Here is an 18668-nt window from a genome sequence, read left to right as displayed (position 1 = left end):
ATCAGACGCAACAGAGAGATAATTAAAGGTACCTTTTCCATCAATATAATTGTCCTGAGTATTGTTTTTTTTTGTCATTTTATAGGCAATACTATTACAACCGTGTCCTCAAATTATAGGATTAGGTTATTTTTAGTCTCCCTCTTTTTGCAAGTCAATGGCCATCCCTGTGTTTCCCGATGAAGCTCGTTCCCATGGCGACCAGACGGGACTTTGTAGGGCACAATGGGGTCCTGTCCCAGATTGGGGCCACAGAGACAGAGTGCGTCCAACAATGAAAACACAAAGCGTGTTTTGTCCTTCATCCCCAGAGCCTATTTTACACTAGCCTACAGTGTGGTGGGTTCACAGCCACTTTATCAATATGGTGACTTCAGTGGCAAAACAAAAAGTGTGTGTTGTCAACTGCTAATACATTTGTGTACAGTATGAATTATCTAGATGGGTTAACATTTGTTGTTGCCCTTTATTTTTTACTGTTTTATTATTTCTGTTTTATAAAACACACATAGTTATTTTTTTTATTTTAAATTAGGCTATTAGTGGCAGATTGTGCGCGTAAGGGCTCCGCTGGCGTCGCCTCCAGTAGAAAGAGGGTTCGTAAATGTACAGCGCAATGGCCGCATGTTACTGTAAGGTCTGCTAAATGGACCGTGGCCCATAGTTGTCGCAGCTCATCAGCGGTGAGCAGCTGATCTGTCCTTCTGGACGGACTGGACAGACGGGCTGCGGTCCCTCTGCTCTCCTGCCCGCTGCGCTGGAGGAGAGGCAGCCATAGACTAGAGAGAAAGCACACAGACGAGCAAGTGGTAAACTTATTGTGTACTTCAGACCTACATACTTGTTTTTTTTTTTTTCGGACACCATGGTGAAACAGCGACGCAGCAGAGCGCATTCCTGTTGCGAAGCTGTTGCGCCTCTTTGTTGCAGAAGAGGACCACAAAAGGTAAGGATGCAGGAAAGTTTCGGTTTTAATCACTTCTAGTTATTCAAGTCCAGCCGCCAACGGCGACGGGAATGTTTTCCAAGTAGGCTGCACTGTGGTGGGACAAGGGAAGAGAGAAAGGAATCTCTGAAGCTGCTGAACCCCTGTTTTAATATTTACAGGTGCAAATAGCAAATAGACTAGTGTATTGTCTGTAGTCTGACAAGCAGAGCAGACCAGATGGGTGTGACTAATGGCCATACGGCAGCAGGCATATCTTTAATTGGATCCAGCAGGAGACTTTTAACATGTATAACAAATATTTAGCTTATCAATATTTAATGCAGTAACTATATGGTCAGCCTACCACTGACATAGATGTTTTGCAGAATGTTAGTTAATTGTCGTATAACTATAATACTTCCTTCTACTAGATCCATAAGCTAAGCCTTTTAGAGGGATAACATTAATAACATTGTTTTCTTAATTATATTTTATTATCTTGGAAAGTTAATCAATCTCATGTGAGGCTTATAAATAAGTAGTGATACTCGGTATCATCTCACTGATGGTGCTATGGACCACTCCACCAATCCGCTCTGCGTATACTGCTGGACTGCTGTATCTTCTCCCTGATTGGTCCATTCTTAAAGCTCTCTCCTCTTTTCCGTCGCCATGGCGAGAGCTCTTCGGCGCTGCGTACGGAGATCGTTTATTTGAACGACACCTCACTCAATAACACAATATAATCCTGTACAGATAAATACTATTTATGTATTTCTTCCAATGTGCCTCATTTCTGCCCTGAATTTATATTTTTATTACAGTTACACATACATGATTGATGTCTGATTCCACATCAACTGGATTGAATTGGTCACTTTCACATAACAATGCATATGATACCATATTAACACCAAGGCCATCGACTTTAGGGGTTTCTGTCCCTTGCTTTGGCACAGCCGTCAGTCTTACTAAACATCTGTAACACTGATGCCAGATGTGCCTGTATATCTGTGACACAAATGCAACGCCCCTATAGGTTGAATCAATGCTAAGCAGTCATTAGAGAGTAGCAAAATTGATACTATACCCTAATGCAGTGGTTTTCTAATGGGTGCTCTAACAGTGCTGTGTATTACATCTTTTTTTCAACCAAGAATGCTTTGCGCTGGTTAAGAGGTACTTGAAAAAATATTTTACAGGGGTTGAGAACCACTGCCCTAATACATCTTGGATGTTATTATTAACTGAATGTGTTTGCAAGAAGATCAAATGTTGTGGCACCAAGAAATAGCTGCAGAGTGAGACCTCTTCACTGCCTCTCCCTCTCTGCAGTAGGGGATCAGAAGGGTGGAGGAATAGAGGGGAGGACAGACAGAGAGGCAGAGCAGGGAGTGGGCGGGGAAATAGAGGAAGAAGAAAGAGACAGAGTGGTGAGGAGAGAGGCAGCCTCTCACTGATGCTGAGTCACATTACAGAGGGACCAAAGCCGCATCCCATGAGTCTTTGGGAAACATGGAGGAGCTCGAGCATACCTGCCCCCATCCCCGGACGGTAGGGCATTTGAATGTGTGCGTTTTCTCGCGTGTGCATGTCTTGCAGTGTTTGTGACAGGGAGGGAGAGGAAGACAAAGGGTCCTGCTTTCTCCCCTGTTACGAAACAGATCCCCCATAGCATCTGAAGCTATGCTCAAAATGCTGAGTGGACAGTGTGTGTGTGTGGTCAAATAAGGAGGGGGTTTATACAATGGACGAAATAGCATGAATGACCTGCTGGAGGGACATTGCGGCAGTTAGGGGAGCCTCTTGTGTCTGGATATTCTCTTCTTCTTTAGTGGAATTCCTCATCCCGGCATTCATGTCTGTGTCCTCCAAATGGCCCATCGTTGCCTTTTACTCTCCTCTGTCCTCACTCCAACCTCTCTTGATCTTGTGGAGCTGTCTAGTCTTCACTGCCGGTGTTTTTTTCTTGCCTTGTGTCTCTGTCTTTCCCCGCCCCCCTGCTTTAATCCTTCTTATGCCAGATGTTCTTTGCTCGAGCCAGAGTAGGCTTTTCTGTGCACGCTCACGCCGCTCGCCCTGATAGGCCTGTGAGCCGCTGGTCAGCAGGTTTAAGCTTCACCATCTATGCTGAGTGTTTGTACGCCGCCCCTCTGTACTCACAGTGCCCAGGGAATCATGGGAGATGAGGGTGCTCCCCATCCACAACCTCTCTACTGTTTTTTTTTGCTGCTGTAGCTCAGATGGCTAGCACTGAGTTCTGATACCTCTCTAATGGAAACAGACAGAACAATTGAAACATTTAACATGACTGGACAAAATGTTCAAAGGAAATGGGATGTAGATATAAAAAAAGGACTCTCACATCTATGGCAATGTTAAAAATGAATGCGTCCTTTCCTTTCCTTTTGTGTTGCCTGCTTACATATATTCTGTTAGTTGCGGGCACGACAATTAAAATCTACTTTTTCACATTAATTAGCTTGTTTCCAGACCTATAAGTTGCTGCCCACATCTCAGATTCTTTAGCAATACATATAATGAAGTGAAATGTCAATTCATCGGCTATGGCAGAACATAGTGTGATGGAAAAACACTGAAATTGGTCAAACAAAAATGAGTATAAGGCGTCATTATTAAACCAAAAAAAGGAAATATGTCGTGTTTTGTATCTTATATGGGTTATGGGTGAACAAAAAGTCATTCACACTCACACAGAGAAACAGTACAATGTCATCCTAAATAGTGATGTGTGCAGTGAGACATGATGGGAGGTCAAACCCCAGAGAGGTCACAGACACAAAGTAAATCATTTTGTAATCATAGCTTTTGTCATTTTCTTCATTGGACATCTGCAAAATGTCATCAGTTCAAAATTGGTGTCCCAGTTTTTTGACCAGCAATTCTTAAAAGATTTGGAAGATTTGTGGAGTATCAAGGTGATAAAACCATTCAGAGTATGTTTTGAGTTGCTTAAGACTTCCCAAACAGAACATGTGGGTTGAACACGCTGCAGTAAGGACATAACACCTCCCAGATGTTTATGTTTGCTTATTAATGCTCTGCATTATTAATCCTGGCCTGCTAATACTTTATAACTCTGAGGAGGTTGCCTGTTTATAGCTTATGTGGTTGAATTTCATGCAGAGATGCGGTGACACAGGAACTGTCCTCGGTGTGGTGGGCCTCTCATCAAATTACAGGACTGAAGTATTTCAGCAAGAATCTGTTAAAAAAAAACCTGCGATAAAAGTCACACCATCTCAGAACAATGTCCAGCGGTTATTTGAATAACCTTTGCATTGAGAAAGCTTTAATTTCTTAAGCAGATTCACTTGTTAAGTCTCACTCTCACAACCCGCACTGTAATTTATAACCGCTGATTTGACATGTGACTGTCCCTGTCTGTGTCCGTGGAACATGTTGTGATGCCAGACTCTTTTGTTGCTGTTCAAGGATACGTTGACGTCAGTTGCCTGCGTTTTCCACAGAGACCGAATGTGTTTCCATTTTTTTATCCTCCGCTCAGTCCCACAGCTTTCTGCTCTGTGCAGACTCTGATTATCATTTATTGGTGTGAATGATATTCAGTAAATATTCCCTGTAGTCAACAGATGGCCTACAAACACAAATTCTCAGGCAGGCTCACACACACTTTAACCTTGATGTAGCTGTGACAAACATCATCCATAATCTTACGTGTCCTTTTTTTGCTCCGTTTGTCTTCGTTTCCATATCCCACTGTCTTTTATTCTATCTTTTCCTGCTGAATTTAACTTCATTTCTTTGAAAATTATACTTGTTTTATTCCTGTCTACTGGAAGCCGCCTGCCTCTCCCATTTTATTCTTCCCTTTGAATTTGAGCTAATCCCTGAGAGACCTTTCTACAGCAGCTCAATAGCCCTGCCCTTGTTTTCTGCCACACGTTAATACACATATAGGCTACACACACAGAAGTTAATATCTGCTCACACACACACACACACACGCACACGCTCACACACACACACAGAGTGATCAATAACACTGAGTGCAGGGCTGGCCGTCTCTCAATCCATTGTCCCAATATGGAGCAGGCATCAGCTGTGGTCAATAAATTAATGGAGGTTACTATAATAGCAATGAGCATCGGAATGGAGTAATACTACTGAAGGGATGGGGCTCGACACGTGGTTTCTTCATGCAGGCATTTTAGATGAACATCAGTGTCCTATACATTCATTCATTCATCCTCCAAAATAAGACATATGTACTTAGTCTCTTCCTCCATCTCTCCTTCTCAGACTCTGACTCGGCCCGCCATCTTTGCCAGGGAGACCAGTTGTGATTGCCGCGCCCCTCATGAGAAGCTCACCATCGCTCAGGCCCGCATGGGCACCCCAGGTATAGTAGACCTGCAGCTTCTCCTTTTCATGTTTATCCTCATCATATTCGTCAATCCTTAATTTCTCAAACTTTATTTGCTACTCTTATTGCTACCATTACTGTTTCTGCTCTGTTTTCTACTATTACACTGTAACGTTACTACAAACACCTCTGCTACCGTGTCAGCTACTTCCTCTGAAGCTACTCCTACTACCACAACAACTACTACTACTACTACTACTACTACTACTACTACTACTACTACTACTGCTACTACTACTACTACCGCTGGTGCTGCTCCTACAGTAACACTTGCTTTTCAGCCACATCCATCACTCTGCTCTCACTGATACAACTGCAGTAGGTTTTTGATAAATGTGTTGTTGTATTGGTGTGTGTTTGCAGTGGACCGGCCGGTCAGAGTCTACGCAGATGGTATCTTTGACCTGTTCCACTCTGGCCATGCTCGCGCTCTCATGCAGGCCAAGAACCTCTTCCCCAACACCTACCTTATAGTAGGAGGTAGGCCAGACCCACTAAAACACACACACACACACACACACACACACACACACACACACACACACACACACACACACACACATACACACAGACACCCTAAAAAACACTGCTCAAAATAACCCACACAGAGTTGTCTGATTGTGAACTACATGCCTCTGTGTTTTAAGTTTGCGGTGGTTTCCTTCCCATGTGCTTGGAACAGTGTGCAGTGATGAGTTGACTCATAAGTACAAGGGTTTCACGGTCATGACGGAGATTGAACGCTATGAAGCGTTGAGACACTGCCGCTATGTCGATGAGGTTTTGAGAGACGCACCCTGGACGCTAACGCCAGAGTTCCTCGAGAAACACAAGGTATGTCTGTGTGGTTGTTTTCCAGTATCTGAGGGTTGAACTGTGTATGAAGCATCCGGGGGCTGTAATCACACCCTCAGGCCAAAAGTAGCCCCTAACTGAGTTCGTAGAAACACCTGCAAAAATAAGGGCCGTGTCCCTTATAAATAAAAAGTAATTTACCAAACCTTTGAGCCCTAAAAGTAGAGATGTTATAGTCAGTCCAGAAGTCACTAATACATGGCTATCACGAGTCAGGTGCTGCAGGTGATGTGCCTACCATTCAGAAAAAAATACGACAATAATAAACTTTTAAAGCATATTTTAGAGGCAGGTGAGATAATAAGAATCAAATCAGCTCGCCAACAAATCAAAACAACACAGGGGGATGAACGTTTGCACAACTGTCCGCTACTTGGAATTCATGCAGTGTTTTCTGCCACACAGTCACGTCCTTTCATTGTTCCTCAGATCGATTTTGTGGCTCACGATGACATTCCCTACTCCTCAGCAGGAAGTGAGGACGTTTATAAACACATCAAGGAGGCAGGTCAGTGTGTGAGAACAGCATGAAAAATACTAATGTATCCCGGGCAGTTTTCAAATGATGTGTGTCTTCGCGTGTGTTTTCCAGGGATGTTTGTGCCTACACAACGGACAGAAGGGATCTCAACATCTGACTTGATCACCAGAATTGTCAGAGACTACGATGTCTACGCACGACGCAACCTCCAACGTGGCTACACGGCCAAGGAGCTCAACGTCAGCTACATCAACGTAAAGAGCACGTTCAACTCTACATGTCATCATATTATCTGTATGGAATTATTGCAAGATGACGCAAGTATACTGTGTGACATCAAAGTGCCTGAAGATCCAAGGAAACATGTTATATTGTTTCTTCAACTGGAATGTATTGCTTCAAACGAGTTGTGCCGAGTCAGGATAAAAAAGACCAATTTCTGAGTGAGGCTCTGTTTCTTCTGGGGTGTGTTCACTCGTAAACACTAGCTTAATGGCTTCTTCTCAACATGTTTAACCTCCCCAGGAGAAGAAGTACCGGCTGCAGAACCAAGTGGACCGAATGAAGGAGAAGGTTCGCACGGTCGAGGAGAAGAGCAAACATTTTGTTTACCGTGTGGAGGAGAAGAGCCACGACCTCATTCAGAAGTGGGAGGAGAAATCCAGAGAGTTTATTGGCAACTTCCTAGAACTTTTTGGACCTGATGGGACTTGGGTAAGGAAGGCAATAATAACTGTCACCATCATTATAATGACTGTCTTCATTGTCACTATATTACTTATTGTCACACTGATCTATTGAAGCTTTGTTTGCGTGAATCCCTTTAAGTGTGTCAGATGGTATTTGATGTTAAAAACAGGCTTTTGATGCGCGGGCCTTTGTGCAGTTTCTACTAACCTGTTCTCCCTCCGTCCCTGAACAGAAACAGGTGTTTCAGGAGCGCAGTGGACGCATGCTGTCCTACGCTCTGTCTCCCCGAGAGTCGCCCTGCAACAGTCCTCCCAGAGAACTGTCCCCGCTGCGTTCCCCCTCGCCCCCGTCTCCCCCCGCCCGCTGGCACAATGCACGGCCCTCGCCCCCAGCCTCCCCCAAAGGAGCATCTGCGTCTATAAGCAGCATGAGTGAATGTGATGAAGATGAGAAGTAAATGGATTGTTGAACACACATGTACACACACACACACACACACACACACACGTACACACACACGCACACGCACACACACACACACACACTTCACCCACAGTACACTGCCTGAGAACTGCTCACACACAAACCCAACACCGGCTGGATACTGAAACAGTTATCCTCAAGGAAGTTGCTAAAAATGCAAGGCAGACAAGGATCATGGGAATTGAAGTTCTATGCTGCAGAGATAAGAAGCCATCACTGTCTCAGTTGTGGGCAACCAAGCAGACAGACGAAAGACAAAGGAAGAAGAGGATTTACGAACGCAGTGTCACAAGGTCCAGAATGCTTTGCGGCATCTTTCAGAGGATTTGTCCAGTGCTGATAGACTGTCCAACAGCCTGGTCCTAATACCACCTCATTGTTTTTTGTTCTTTTCTGTTTAGTATAGCTTTTTTTTTTAAGATGCAAAGATTTCTTGTAACTCCTGTGACCACTAGATGTGAATAGGCACAACGTTACAGAACATTGTGTGTGATGTTCAGCTCAACAGCTCATGTGAATTGACAGGAACTGGATCCATTCCTCACTGAGTAATTGTGTGCTTGTTGAACGGAGAATTATGAATTAAAGAAAAGACACGGCACACCGTAGAATAGCAGAAGTGACGTGTTGGACAACGAAAACACATGCAAGTTTGCATAATTTTAGCATAAATGGTTGGAAACTTATATCAAATAAGTGATCCACAATCATTGAGTCACTTGTTCCCACGCTACCGTTGTGACCACGACCACAGTTTAAAACTAATCCCTCAGAAAATCATATGAAAATTCGCCTGTGGGAATAGCAGCCTGCATGATCCTGAAACGCATCCAAAACTACAGCTCTCGTGAAGGACAACTGAATTTGGTAGGGGGTTTTCATCACCTCGGTTGTACAGCTTTATGTGAAATCAAGCAATATAATCCTAGTTGTAAAGTTAATGACATTTTTCTTTTTTTTATTAATATGGAAACAAGGTCTGTCATAGAATTAGACACTAAAACAAGCCCCTTTAGACTCGACTCGTCTTGGATTGCACCTAATGATTGTGATGAGACAGAAAAAAAACAGCCTTTTATTAGCTTCTTGAATGTAAAGTGAGTCTTTGAGACCACACCTACACTAGAGAGTAAATGTAGTCACTCTAAGTTATAGTTAATGCCACGCCACACACACACCAACCCCTCATCACCACGGTCATTCCGTAGGCCATAGGTGTCACGTCCCGCAGTAATCCATTGGTAGAAGCATTTGTGGATATCCAGCATAAACAGCCATGTCCTTTTTTGACAGGTTTACCATGTTTTATCTATCGCTCTTTTGCAGACATTCTTGCTCTTCGGAATTTGATGTCAGCTGTCAATCAAACCCGGAAAACTTGGAGATGCAGCCTTTCTCCAGGACTCTGATGATACTTGAAATAAACAATAATTGAAGCCCTCCAGGTGAACTGTCAGCTCCTCAAAAGCCGGATCATCAGCCTAGTGTTTTATTTAATATTATTGGAAATGTATGTAATAACTTTTTTTTGCTCAGGTCTGCTCGCTTATGCCAGGCCGGCGCAGACTTCTCTTCCACCCCAACAATACAATTAATACCCTAATGCAATGTAGAGACCTAAATGTCCTGTACGCACTACATGTTAATCTGCACTATATGTACAAACTTTGGGAAAGTGTGTCTTTTTTTATTTTTTAAATTTCAATGTTCAAACGGCTTGATATGTAAATAAATCTAAAATCTAAAACTGAATGCGAGTCAAACTGCATTTCGCACACAACAGCAGTTTTCTTTATTGTCGGGATTGACAAATTGATCTCATGCTGAATCACACTATTAGACTGCTCCGTCACCGTTTTTGGTATAGGATGTTGCATTAATCGCATATCTTTGCGTGACCACCTCCACAGTGAGCATACATTTGTTAAAACTGGAGATACAGTAGGATAAAAAAACAAGAGCGATCACTCCACACTGGCTTCATGTACAGAAAACACAGGATTAATAGTTGTATACACAATATCTTCTGAAATACCAGAGGAACAGACCATCTTTAACAGTAAAGGTTGGTTACGCTAAAATCACACAACTGGAGTTGAAGCTTTCACAAAAGGTGGGAACTTTGACGGATGTTGATTGTGATTTAAACCGATTTAAAAAGGTGGTGAACCGAGACATTTAAGTATAGAACACTTCCTTCGCAGCAGGTTTGCTGCCGAGCATCACTCAGTGAGACTGGCAGGTTACGACAGCATTGGCAGTGATGAAATCTTTCAGTAAGGCTGAAAAGCGGGGAACGCTACAGGATGGGGGGGAGGGGCGCTTTCCATCCTGTATTCTTCATCTACTCTCCTTTCTTTTCACATCGGATGGAGCTAAAGGAGATGAGAGAAGGAAGTCACTTCAGATTATTCAAATTCTTGACAAATTGTTTGGGCCATGTTTGATTTAGGTGTGGCCTTATAAATAAATTATATTGCTATTAGGAAGGTTTAGCTAGTGCAATTGGGGACCTGGGATCTTCCGTGATCATTCTTAATCTACTATGTATAAAGAAAATGATTGGTAGAGGTCTGAAATGATTGTATGACAGTTAATAATACAATTATAATGTTCCTGAATGTGAATTAGGTGTCAAGTATCGGATGGTTTGACGCACTGCGTCTGTACCAAGAGATTCGTGGCTCCTTTAGCCACATGGAATTTTCCCTGCTGGCTTTTTCCATTAATGCTTGATTTCCTTTTGTATATAAAAAGGGAATGCTGTGAAGTGAAAGTAATGCTTTCCAATATCAGAGATACAACGTTGTTCTTTAACTGTTATCCAGGATAACAATAAGTTAAAACCTGTCTTTTAGCTGCATCTTCTAATTCTTTCACTTCCACTCATGGTAACTCATACAAAAAGCAACCTTTTAAAATACACAAGCTTTGTTCAAACAGATTAGTAATACTACAACTAGATGCAAAGCGGAATGGATGAAGCGCTGTTAGGGGAACAAGTACGAGCTTTGAGCATGTTGCCAGTGCCAAATGTTTGTCAGTGTAGAAAGGAGATGCAAAGATGTATTCACACTTTTATAATCCTCGTCAGATGCGACAGGTCCATTCTTCTCTGTGAGGGTTCACACAATGCATCATGCTGGTGTGGTTGTAGCTGCGAGGCATTTTACAAGCATCCTACAGATGCTCCTTTGGTCCTTTCGTAGCTAAAATCAGGGTGCAGAGCTGGCTTGCAAGCAGAAATGTCTGATGAGGGTCAGTATTGCCGGTCGACCTTCGTTCTCTTACATTCTCCTATTACAAATACACTTCCAGTTCCAGTGGAGCATTCAAGGCAGATTTTCTTGAACATAAAATATGATAGAAGTAAGGCTTTCCCTCTTAAAAAATTAAACTTTCGAGATACTTAAAATTATGTACTGCTATTTTTCCCACAAGAGTAATCATTTTCTCTCATCTATAGGCAATCCTGGCTTCCATTTTCCCAGGCTTAAATACAAAACAGCTCTTTACTATGCCAATGACACACTGGCCTAATTGTGTCTTCCAAAGGAAGGACATGAAACCTCCAGCTCTTCCAATTTGCTCTGAAACTCAAACCCGCTGACCCTGCTTCTGTTTGAGAGGAAGAAACGGAATACAAGCCTTCAGTGATGGTGAGAAAGACACTCAATCAGCAGTGTGTGGCTTATTCAGCCACAGGGAGCTGTGGCCTCGTCAGCAAAGAGGAGGCCGGCCAAACTGCCCATGAAACAGAGGCAGAGGGGACGGAGATGCAGTGGATTTAGCTCAAAGGAAAGGCCGGATAGAGGAGGAAATGGAGTCAACATTAGGAAAGATTCAGAAGAGGGGATCTATACTTTGGAAGAGGTTCATTTTAGACTCTTGAGAGAGCCAGCGATAAATGCCACAAAAACAGAAGCTACGCTGATGAATGTCATTGCCATTGGGTATACACATTTCTAAAGCCTGAACTACCGGAATGGAAAAGCAAGTCTGATCCTGAACCAAACATTTACCCAAGGGCAACCTTTCATCTGACATGCTCCGGGCAGAGAGCGAGCATTTGGGCTGCCAGCAGGGCAGGGTTAGCGGAGTCAGGTCGGGTTTATCTGTTGAGTTTGTATTTGGACTTGCTGGCGTCACGCGGCTCTTTGCTGGGGTTGCTCCAGTCGTCCGCCTCGGGGCTGGTCTTATAATGCCGCCACGCTGACTTGTTGAAGACGGGCAGACGCTCAAAGGACTCACTGGAAAGGGCCTTCAAACGGGGGAACACAACACAAGAGCCGATGAGAAATCTCAGTCATTCATCTTATTACGAACAGTTGGATGTTTGAGACGACATTAAATGTCGGCCCGGAACCAGAGACGATTAGCTTGGCTAAGCATAAATATTGGCGGCGAGTGGAAACAGCTAGCTGACACTGACACTTGGATTATTGTACGGATTAAATAGAAGAGGTAAAACACGTCAGGCAATAAGCTTTAGAGGTGTGGGTAGGTCCTTCTTGCTGGCTGTTTCGCCTAGCCTGCAGTCTTAAACTAAGATAATCCTTGTCTGGCACTAACAGAGGGATGAGAGCGGGGACAATCTTCGAATCTAGCAAAATAGGGGATTTAAGTGGATATGCCGAGTGTTGGAGATATCGGCCGTAGAGATGTCTGCCTTCTTTAGAATAAAATATAATTATAGTTTTCCAAATTAATTATTGTGGCGCTTTGAGCACCGCAATCCGAGTGCCATATAGTCCCATTATACCTGCGACAAGACCCCCCTCCGCCCGATATCTCCAACACTCGGCAACGTGCACTAAAACAACCTAGACAGATAGATGGCACTCTGGGTAAGAGGAGAAATATGTGCAAATATGCTTTCGCATCGAATTTGTCCCTTTCAACTCTGACCTACCCGAGTCATGCCATTGGGAGAAAGAAAAACATTTGACGAGCTCACTTTACCTTCAGATAGATGACAGCATCAGTGCCAACGCCCTCCATGGAGTAAAGTGTCAGGTCCCCCTGGAAGTATCGGGCATAGAGCCTAGAAATTGGCAAACCGTAGCCAAAACCAGCCTGAAAGAGGAGGGGGAGTGACAGCATTTTATTTCCCAGATGCCAGGACATAAATGAAAATGTATGGGCTAAAAAAGGTTTGAAATGGTCACTGTAGTCAATACTGATTTGAATTTATATTTCTGTGTGTGTGTGTGTGTGTGTGTGTACCAATGGGACAGCTCCTGGCTCCATGCTTGGTGTCGGAGCAGTGGAGTACATGTAGTTGAACAGACGATCAATCTTCCTCAGAGGAACTCCTCCTCCACTGTCACTTATCTGAAGACGGATCATGGGAGGGATGGAGGGAGAGACCACAGCTATTTGTCTAATCATGGGTGCACTTGTGTCTGATTTACCTTGATGGAAAGATCCTCTTTGCCCAGAGTGACTTTTGCCTTTACTGCTGGTAATCCCTCTTCACTGTTCTCATGAAGCTCCACTGTGGCCCTCATTGAGTTCTGCAAACACCCACAGAGTTAATTAACTCAGCTCAGCACAAGTCCAAATAAAATGATCGCCAGAATGCAATTTAATTACGTTAAAAGAGCACTTAACTAGCTCGGTTTACGCCACTGACGCGGCTTACCTTGAAGAGCTCAAACAGCATGTGAAACAGATGAGAGGGCACATACACCGCCTGGATGGGCTTTTTCGGAGACTTCACTGGAAGACAAGAAGGAAAGCTAGTCATCTTGAAGTTAATTAGATGCTGAATGTGACCATTACAGCACTAAATTTGCACCTTGATAGACTAAACAGAATGCATTACGCCGCTACAGCTGTGTGACAGATTACATAGAGAAACGGTGGACATCGTGGAGCACAGAAATCTCTTACTGTTGAACTCCTCAATCTTCAGCTCGGGAGCAGCCAAGTAGTACTTCTCACACAGCATCTTGGCCGTGTCGTAGGCATCTGACAGAAGAGGCAAAAGAAGCAGAGAACGGTTCACTGTTTACATTTGGATTCCTGTCACAGGCCACGAACGTAGCAGCGTTGGGTACACATGCTGCTGGAAGCCCTGATAAACTGTCATTGTGTAAACGCACCGTTTAGTGCAGATGAACTTGCATTGATCCGTGTCACTCTCTCGCCGCTGGTGCGATAAAACTCGGTTTCGGAGTACATTGTAACGGATGATTTTAAACTCACCAGTCACGACTTCAGCCACACTGCAGTTGGGATCAATGCTGCCGATGTGTTTTGGAAGGGCTGGGTTGGTGTCGTTCCCAAACAGGAGAGCTGCACAGAAACAGACGGGTCAGTCCCCAAACATGAACTCGCTACTGGGATGGACAGTAGTATGCTCGGGATCCGATTAAACCAGTAGGGGTTAGAGGCTCACTGTGCTGGTTGATGAGCATGCGGAAAGAGATGCGGTTGGTGTAGAAGCGGTCGAGGAAGTACTGGATGTTGCTGCTGATAAAGGGGTCAAAGCCAAACTTCTCCTTGTACTCGATGACTCCCTGAGCCATGGTGGGAACCACGTCGTTGTGACGGTTACGGATCTCAATCAAGAGCTCCAGGAAGCTAAAAACAAAATAAATAAATACAAATTATGAAAGCACTCCTCCATGAGCTACCTCCCATGGTATTTCATTCATAAATCCAATGCACACATTTGTGTCATTTAAAAATAATAAGGTCAAATTTGAAAACAAGAAGAAAAAAAAAGTTTAACAGTCTTGTATACATAAATAATGTTTTTGTCGGCCAGAAAAATGATCAGTCAGGTACCAACGTAATATCATGTTTTTTGCACTTCCATTGAACCAAACAATTCCCTATGGAGAACGTTCCCTAAACAGACTCATTCAAATTCCTGTTGACTGTTTTATCTCACTGGGATGGTGACAGTACCAACACACACCATTACCTGTGTGCTAAGAGGATTAGCGGCAAAGGACTCGAGACATAAAGCCAGCACGCAACAGCTGGGTGAATGACAAAGCTCTACTTGCATTTATGAATTATTAGTGAAGGCAATATTCTCTCACTCATTCAAAGCTTGACAGTCCTCTGGTTTTCTGTTCTCATAATCCAGCAGCTCCACAAAGCTCTGCATGTACCTAATGAAGCAAACAGATGTCAAAAAGAAAATGTCACACACACACACTCATTAACAACACTATTACTGCACTATGAACCGTATCGTAAGCGTTTTAAAGCGGATCTCTGGAGGAAGCGTCTCACCATTTCTGCACCAGTCTGACAGAAGGCTGGCTGAGCAGTTTATCAGGCAGCAGATTGACCTCTCGCATTGTGTTGGCCAGTCGCACCGGCAGCTCCTTACGCAGGAACATGTAGGATGTTTTTTCACAAGCATTGTCCCTGCCTGGAAGAAAAATGAAAAGAAAACCCCATTAAAAAGGACTGGAATATACCTGCAACGTCTGGTACAGTTTTACGTTGTGAAAATAAACTTTATACTCCAAGAACAAGATGTTGTTGTTTTTCTTGTTTTGCTTCTAACAGTCATAGTGGCTCATACAGAAGATTACACAATTCACCGTACCTCTTTAGTGTGACAAACCCTTCCCAAAAAAAAGGAAGGAATAATGGCTAAAATACAGTTATCAACTTTTTCACCCAGTGACATAAGAAAAAAGACTTGACACGTGAAGCTCGGTACCAAAGTGACTGGTGGAGGAGTTTAACATACCAGCCAACACAGCTTGAATTTAAGTATGTGGTTCAGAGCTGTAGTCAGTTGTCATTTTCAACCTTTAATATGATACCTTAAACTTGGCTCCTGTCACTGGCTGGAACCGTATTTACTGACCGCCAACCTGAGCTTGAATCATTCTATTATAGGAAATCCTAAATCTTGTTCCCCAGTAGAAAGAGGGGGTCATGAAAAGGTCAGCGGGATTTATGTTTTGGATCTAAAAAGGAAAAACTGAACTACAGCGGTATATAATGTGAAACGTTTTTCAAGAAAATTACTGACTTTGCTTTTTTTGTTTGTTTATTACCTTAACTCAACCAAAATGTAATTCACACAGCCCAGCCACAATCACACTGAAGCATGTGGACCCCATTATCTCTCAGCAGAGAAAAAACAATTGAAGCAGTGAAAATCTCTCCAGCTAAATGCTTTCAAGTTCTTCCAGCTGTTCAAGGAGGCTCAGTGGTACAAGCTTTCGCGAACAACACAACACAAAGAAACGTTTGCAGCTATAGTCTTCCAGGAAGCCTGTTGTGCAGCTATTGTGTTGCCCTGTGAGTGACCTCAAAGAGACAGTAAGATATGATGTTTTAGTGTCTCTGAGGGTGAAAACAAAAAAATCTGGCAGAATGTAAGGAAACGTCTAATCATCTCTGCTCAAAGGGAACAGCTTCCCCCTGATTCAGCAGTAAAAGGGGAAGGGCTCTGAAATTATAAAATGGGGTAGTGGCACCAGCAAATACTGACTTAGCAATGCCTGACCAGCCCTCTGCAGCTGCTGACTACCCCAATGTCTCATGTGTTCCCTTTTGAAACACAACGTTATCCCTTACCGCCCTTCTGACATGAGGAATTACTGCTGACGAAATTCCTTTTCTGTGTTTCTGAACGCACAGCAAGTGGCACACGCTTCCTGTACTTGCACGTCCGGTCCCCAGCTGTGAGAACAACTTGCGTAACACAGACGTGTTTAATTAAGAGATGGATTAAGAAAACTAAGCCTTGAGTGTGGCTCCCAACATTGTCATCTTGCATTTCAAGTGTCATGTCAGTGCCTTGAACAGTTATTGACTCCACATCCCGAGAGAGAAAAAACACTGTAGACACAAAAAAATACTCTTTATGCAACGTTAACTTAAAGTAAACTTAAAATCAGATCTTTCAAACTGAAATAAGCTTTTAATAATTAAAAACGGGGGTGTTCGCCCTCCACTGTGTGGGTTACATGCTGCTGTGTGAAAATACCTGCTTGGATTAAGCAGTGTACATGTCCACATAGTAAACAAACCTGAAACAGAGATATGTCATGCAGAGCCCCCAGCATGCATTGCAGCGTACTGATTGTGCTGTTATGAGTAGTGAAAGTAAACCCCAAATCCAGATGACATGTGATCATACCAAAGTATTTTGTTGCATGGCAGCTAGTAGAAGACGTCCACTATTAATAACAAGTAAGATGTTGCCCTTGTCACTTATAGATACATACATATATCATAACATAATTATATATAAATATCACACATAGGAAATACAATGATAACACGTAGGGCCTCTGATTCATAATTAGCAAGTCACTCCTGTAAGATGACAGACAGCCCTGCTGCAGTTGCTACTCACCAAAATCCAAAAATTGCTTGATGGAGAGCGGGGACGGAGAGAATCTGGAGTAATACTCGATTTTGGGGTTTGCATTTTTCAGCAGAGACACGAAGATCCTCATTTTGAAAGTTTAATGCTGAGGCCTGGATGAAACCGAGAGAAGGAGATTCAGAAAAAACACGACTCTTTCTTTCATGATCCGCGGTGGCGTTGACAGCCACGCAGACGGCCCTCTTCCTCTTCCTCCTCCTCCCTTCTCGTCGGCGCCCACGTTCGTCCGCGAGAGTCTCCAGAGGACACGAGACGTGATGGAGAGATGTCCATAAGGGTTCAGATAGGACGCAAGCAGTGGGATACCAAGAGGGCTACCTGGCGCTACATTGTTGTGCTTTCAAGCTCGTCGGAATCAAATATTGATTTCCGGTGCCAGGGTTTTTCAAAATAAAACAACATGGTATTCTGTGGTATTTGGGGTGACCGATTAGAAGCAGGAAATATAAAGTGTTTGAACATTTTTGAAGGATGAACCGTTCATAGATTGTTTATAACGGCTTTATAAAAGAGAATACCGAATGTACATGTACATTGTAATCTCTTCTGAAGAAAAATGGTTGGGTTACCATGTTTTGAAAATGTCTCTTGCTGGTTAATCCTCCAAAAAAAAATCCCCTTTTTTTTTATTGTTGCCGTTGTTGCAGTAGTTAATTCTTGCTAGAAAATGTAAAAAAAAAAAAAAAAAAAAGATTTAAAAAAACTAAATAAAGTGAGGTTCTGTTAATATAATCTGTATTGCAATGCTATAGTTATTTGTAAGTAGTGAGAGTAAGTCATGTCTTGGTATAGAGGGGGTAAAAGATGGAGCAACAGGTGCCAGCCAAATGCAAAACGACTATATACAATGTGAAAAGAGGTCTGTAATAAAGTGCATCAATATACAATGCACTTGCTTAGTTGTTTGCCTCTTGAATTGATCATATGAGCTCTGACCTTCTGAATAACCTAACTAACTGCAGACTTCAGGGATTTTTTTTTGTTGTAACTATATTAGTGACTTCCAAACGCTTATACTTTCAGATTACTTACTTTTTCTTTTTTTGTCAATGACTTATTGCAAGGAACCTTTGATTTACTCGGAAGGGTCGGGTTTCTCTCAAAAGACCAAAAGACGTTAGAGATGTTCTGTACAGCTGAGAAAATATTTTATTCTGAAGGGCCAATATGAAAACTTCCGGCCTATTCGGACCGTCTTGCGTGTTGAGACAGCACGTACTTTCGAAAGTCTCGATTTAACCACACATGCGCTGTGCTTGTTGATGCACGGTGGTGATTGGCTTAAAATGAGGAAGTGCGAAACAGCAGCGACCGATTGTACGGGGGCGTGTCAATCTAATTCGTTGCTACATTGTTTATATGCACTCACTTACACGTGTAGCACGAGGTCTATACACAGTCACGGGTGTGCAGAAAGATGTGAGGTGTGGTGTACTTATGCTATGCT

General features: G+C 43.0%; 2 protein-coding genes across 4 annotated transcripts; one reads left to right on the top strand and one right to left on the bottom strand.

The window, feature by feature from the left end:
* Positions 1–865: 865 nt before the first annotated feature.
* Positions 866–7819, top strand: pcyt1ba (phosphate cytidylyltransferase 1B, choline a; the record flags this gene model as incomplete). 2 transcript variants are annotated; one of them, XM_079234215.1, is made up of 8 exons in its annotated part: positions 866–946; positions 5213–5312; positions 5700–5816; positions 6019–6170; positions 6621–6699; positions 6784–6926; positions 7198–7386; positions 7595–7819. In XM_079234215.1, 8 exons carry the CDS (start codon positions 866–868, stop codon positions 7817–7819), a joined length of 1086 nt encoding a protein of 361 aa, XP_079090341.1. The 2 variants fall into 2 exon arrangements, with proteins under 2 accessions (XP_079090341.1, XP_079090342.1); XM_079234216.1 differs by lacking the exon at positions 866–946 and adding an exon at positions 2388–2482.
* A 1790-nt stretch (positions 7820–9609) lies between these two features.
* pdk3a (pyruvate dehydrogenase kinase, isozyme 3a) lies at positions 9610–17560 on the bottom strand. 2 transcript variants are annotated; one of them, XR_013771201.1, is made up of 12 exons: positions 17189–17560; positions 15097–15238; positions 14901–14972; positions 14249–14433; positions 14056–14145; positions 13741–13818; positions 13490–13566; positions 13260–13361; positions 13072–13179; positions 12808–12921; positions 11868–12106; positions 9610–10220 (listed from the first exon to the last, which is right to left on the bottom strand). XR_013771201.1 is itself a non-coding variant. In XM_079234193.1 (12 exons), the coding sequence occupies exons 1-12, from the start codon at positions 17289–17291 to the stop codon at positions 10186–10188; spliced, it is 1227 nt and encodes a 408-aa protein (XP_079090319.1). In that variant the 5' UTR covers positions 17292–17560; the 3' UTR covers positions 9610–10185. The 2 variants fall into 2 exon arrangements, 1 of the variants encoding a protein (XP_079090319.1); XM_079234193.1 differs by having other exon boundaries at positions 11986–12106.
* Between the last annotated feature and the right edge of the window lie 1108 nt (positions 17561–18668).

Source organism: Taurulus bubalis, assembly GCF_910589615.1.
Source record: "Taurulus bubalis genome assembly, chromosome: 18".
Classification (NCBI taxonomy): Eukaryota; Metazoa; Chordata; class Actinopteri; order Perciformes; family Cottidae; genus Taurulus; species Taurulus bubalis.
Note: the sequence above shows the minus strand (reverse complement) of the source record. Positions and strands in the feature narration are given on the sequence as shown.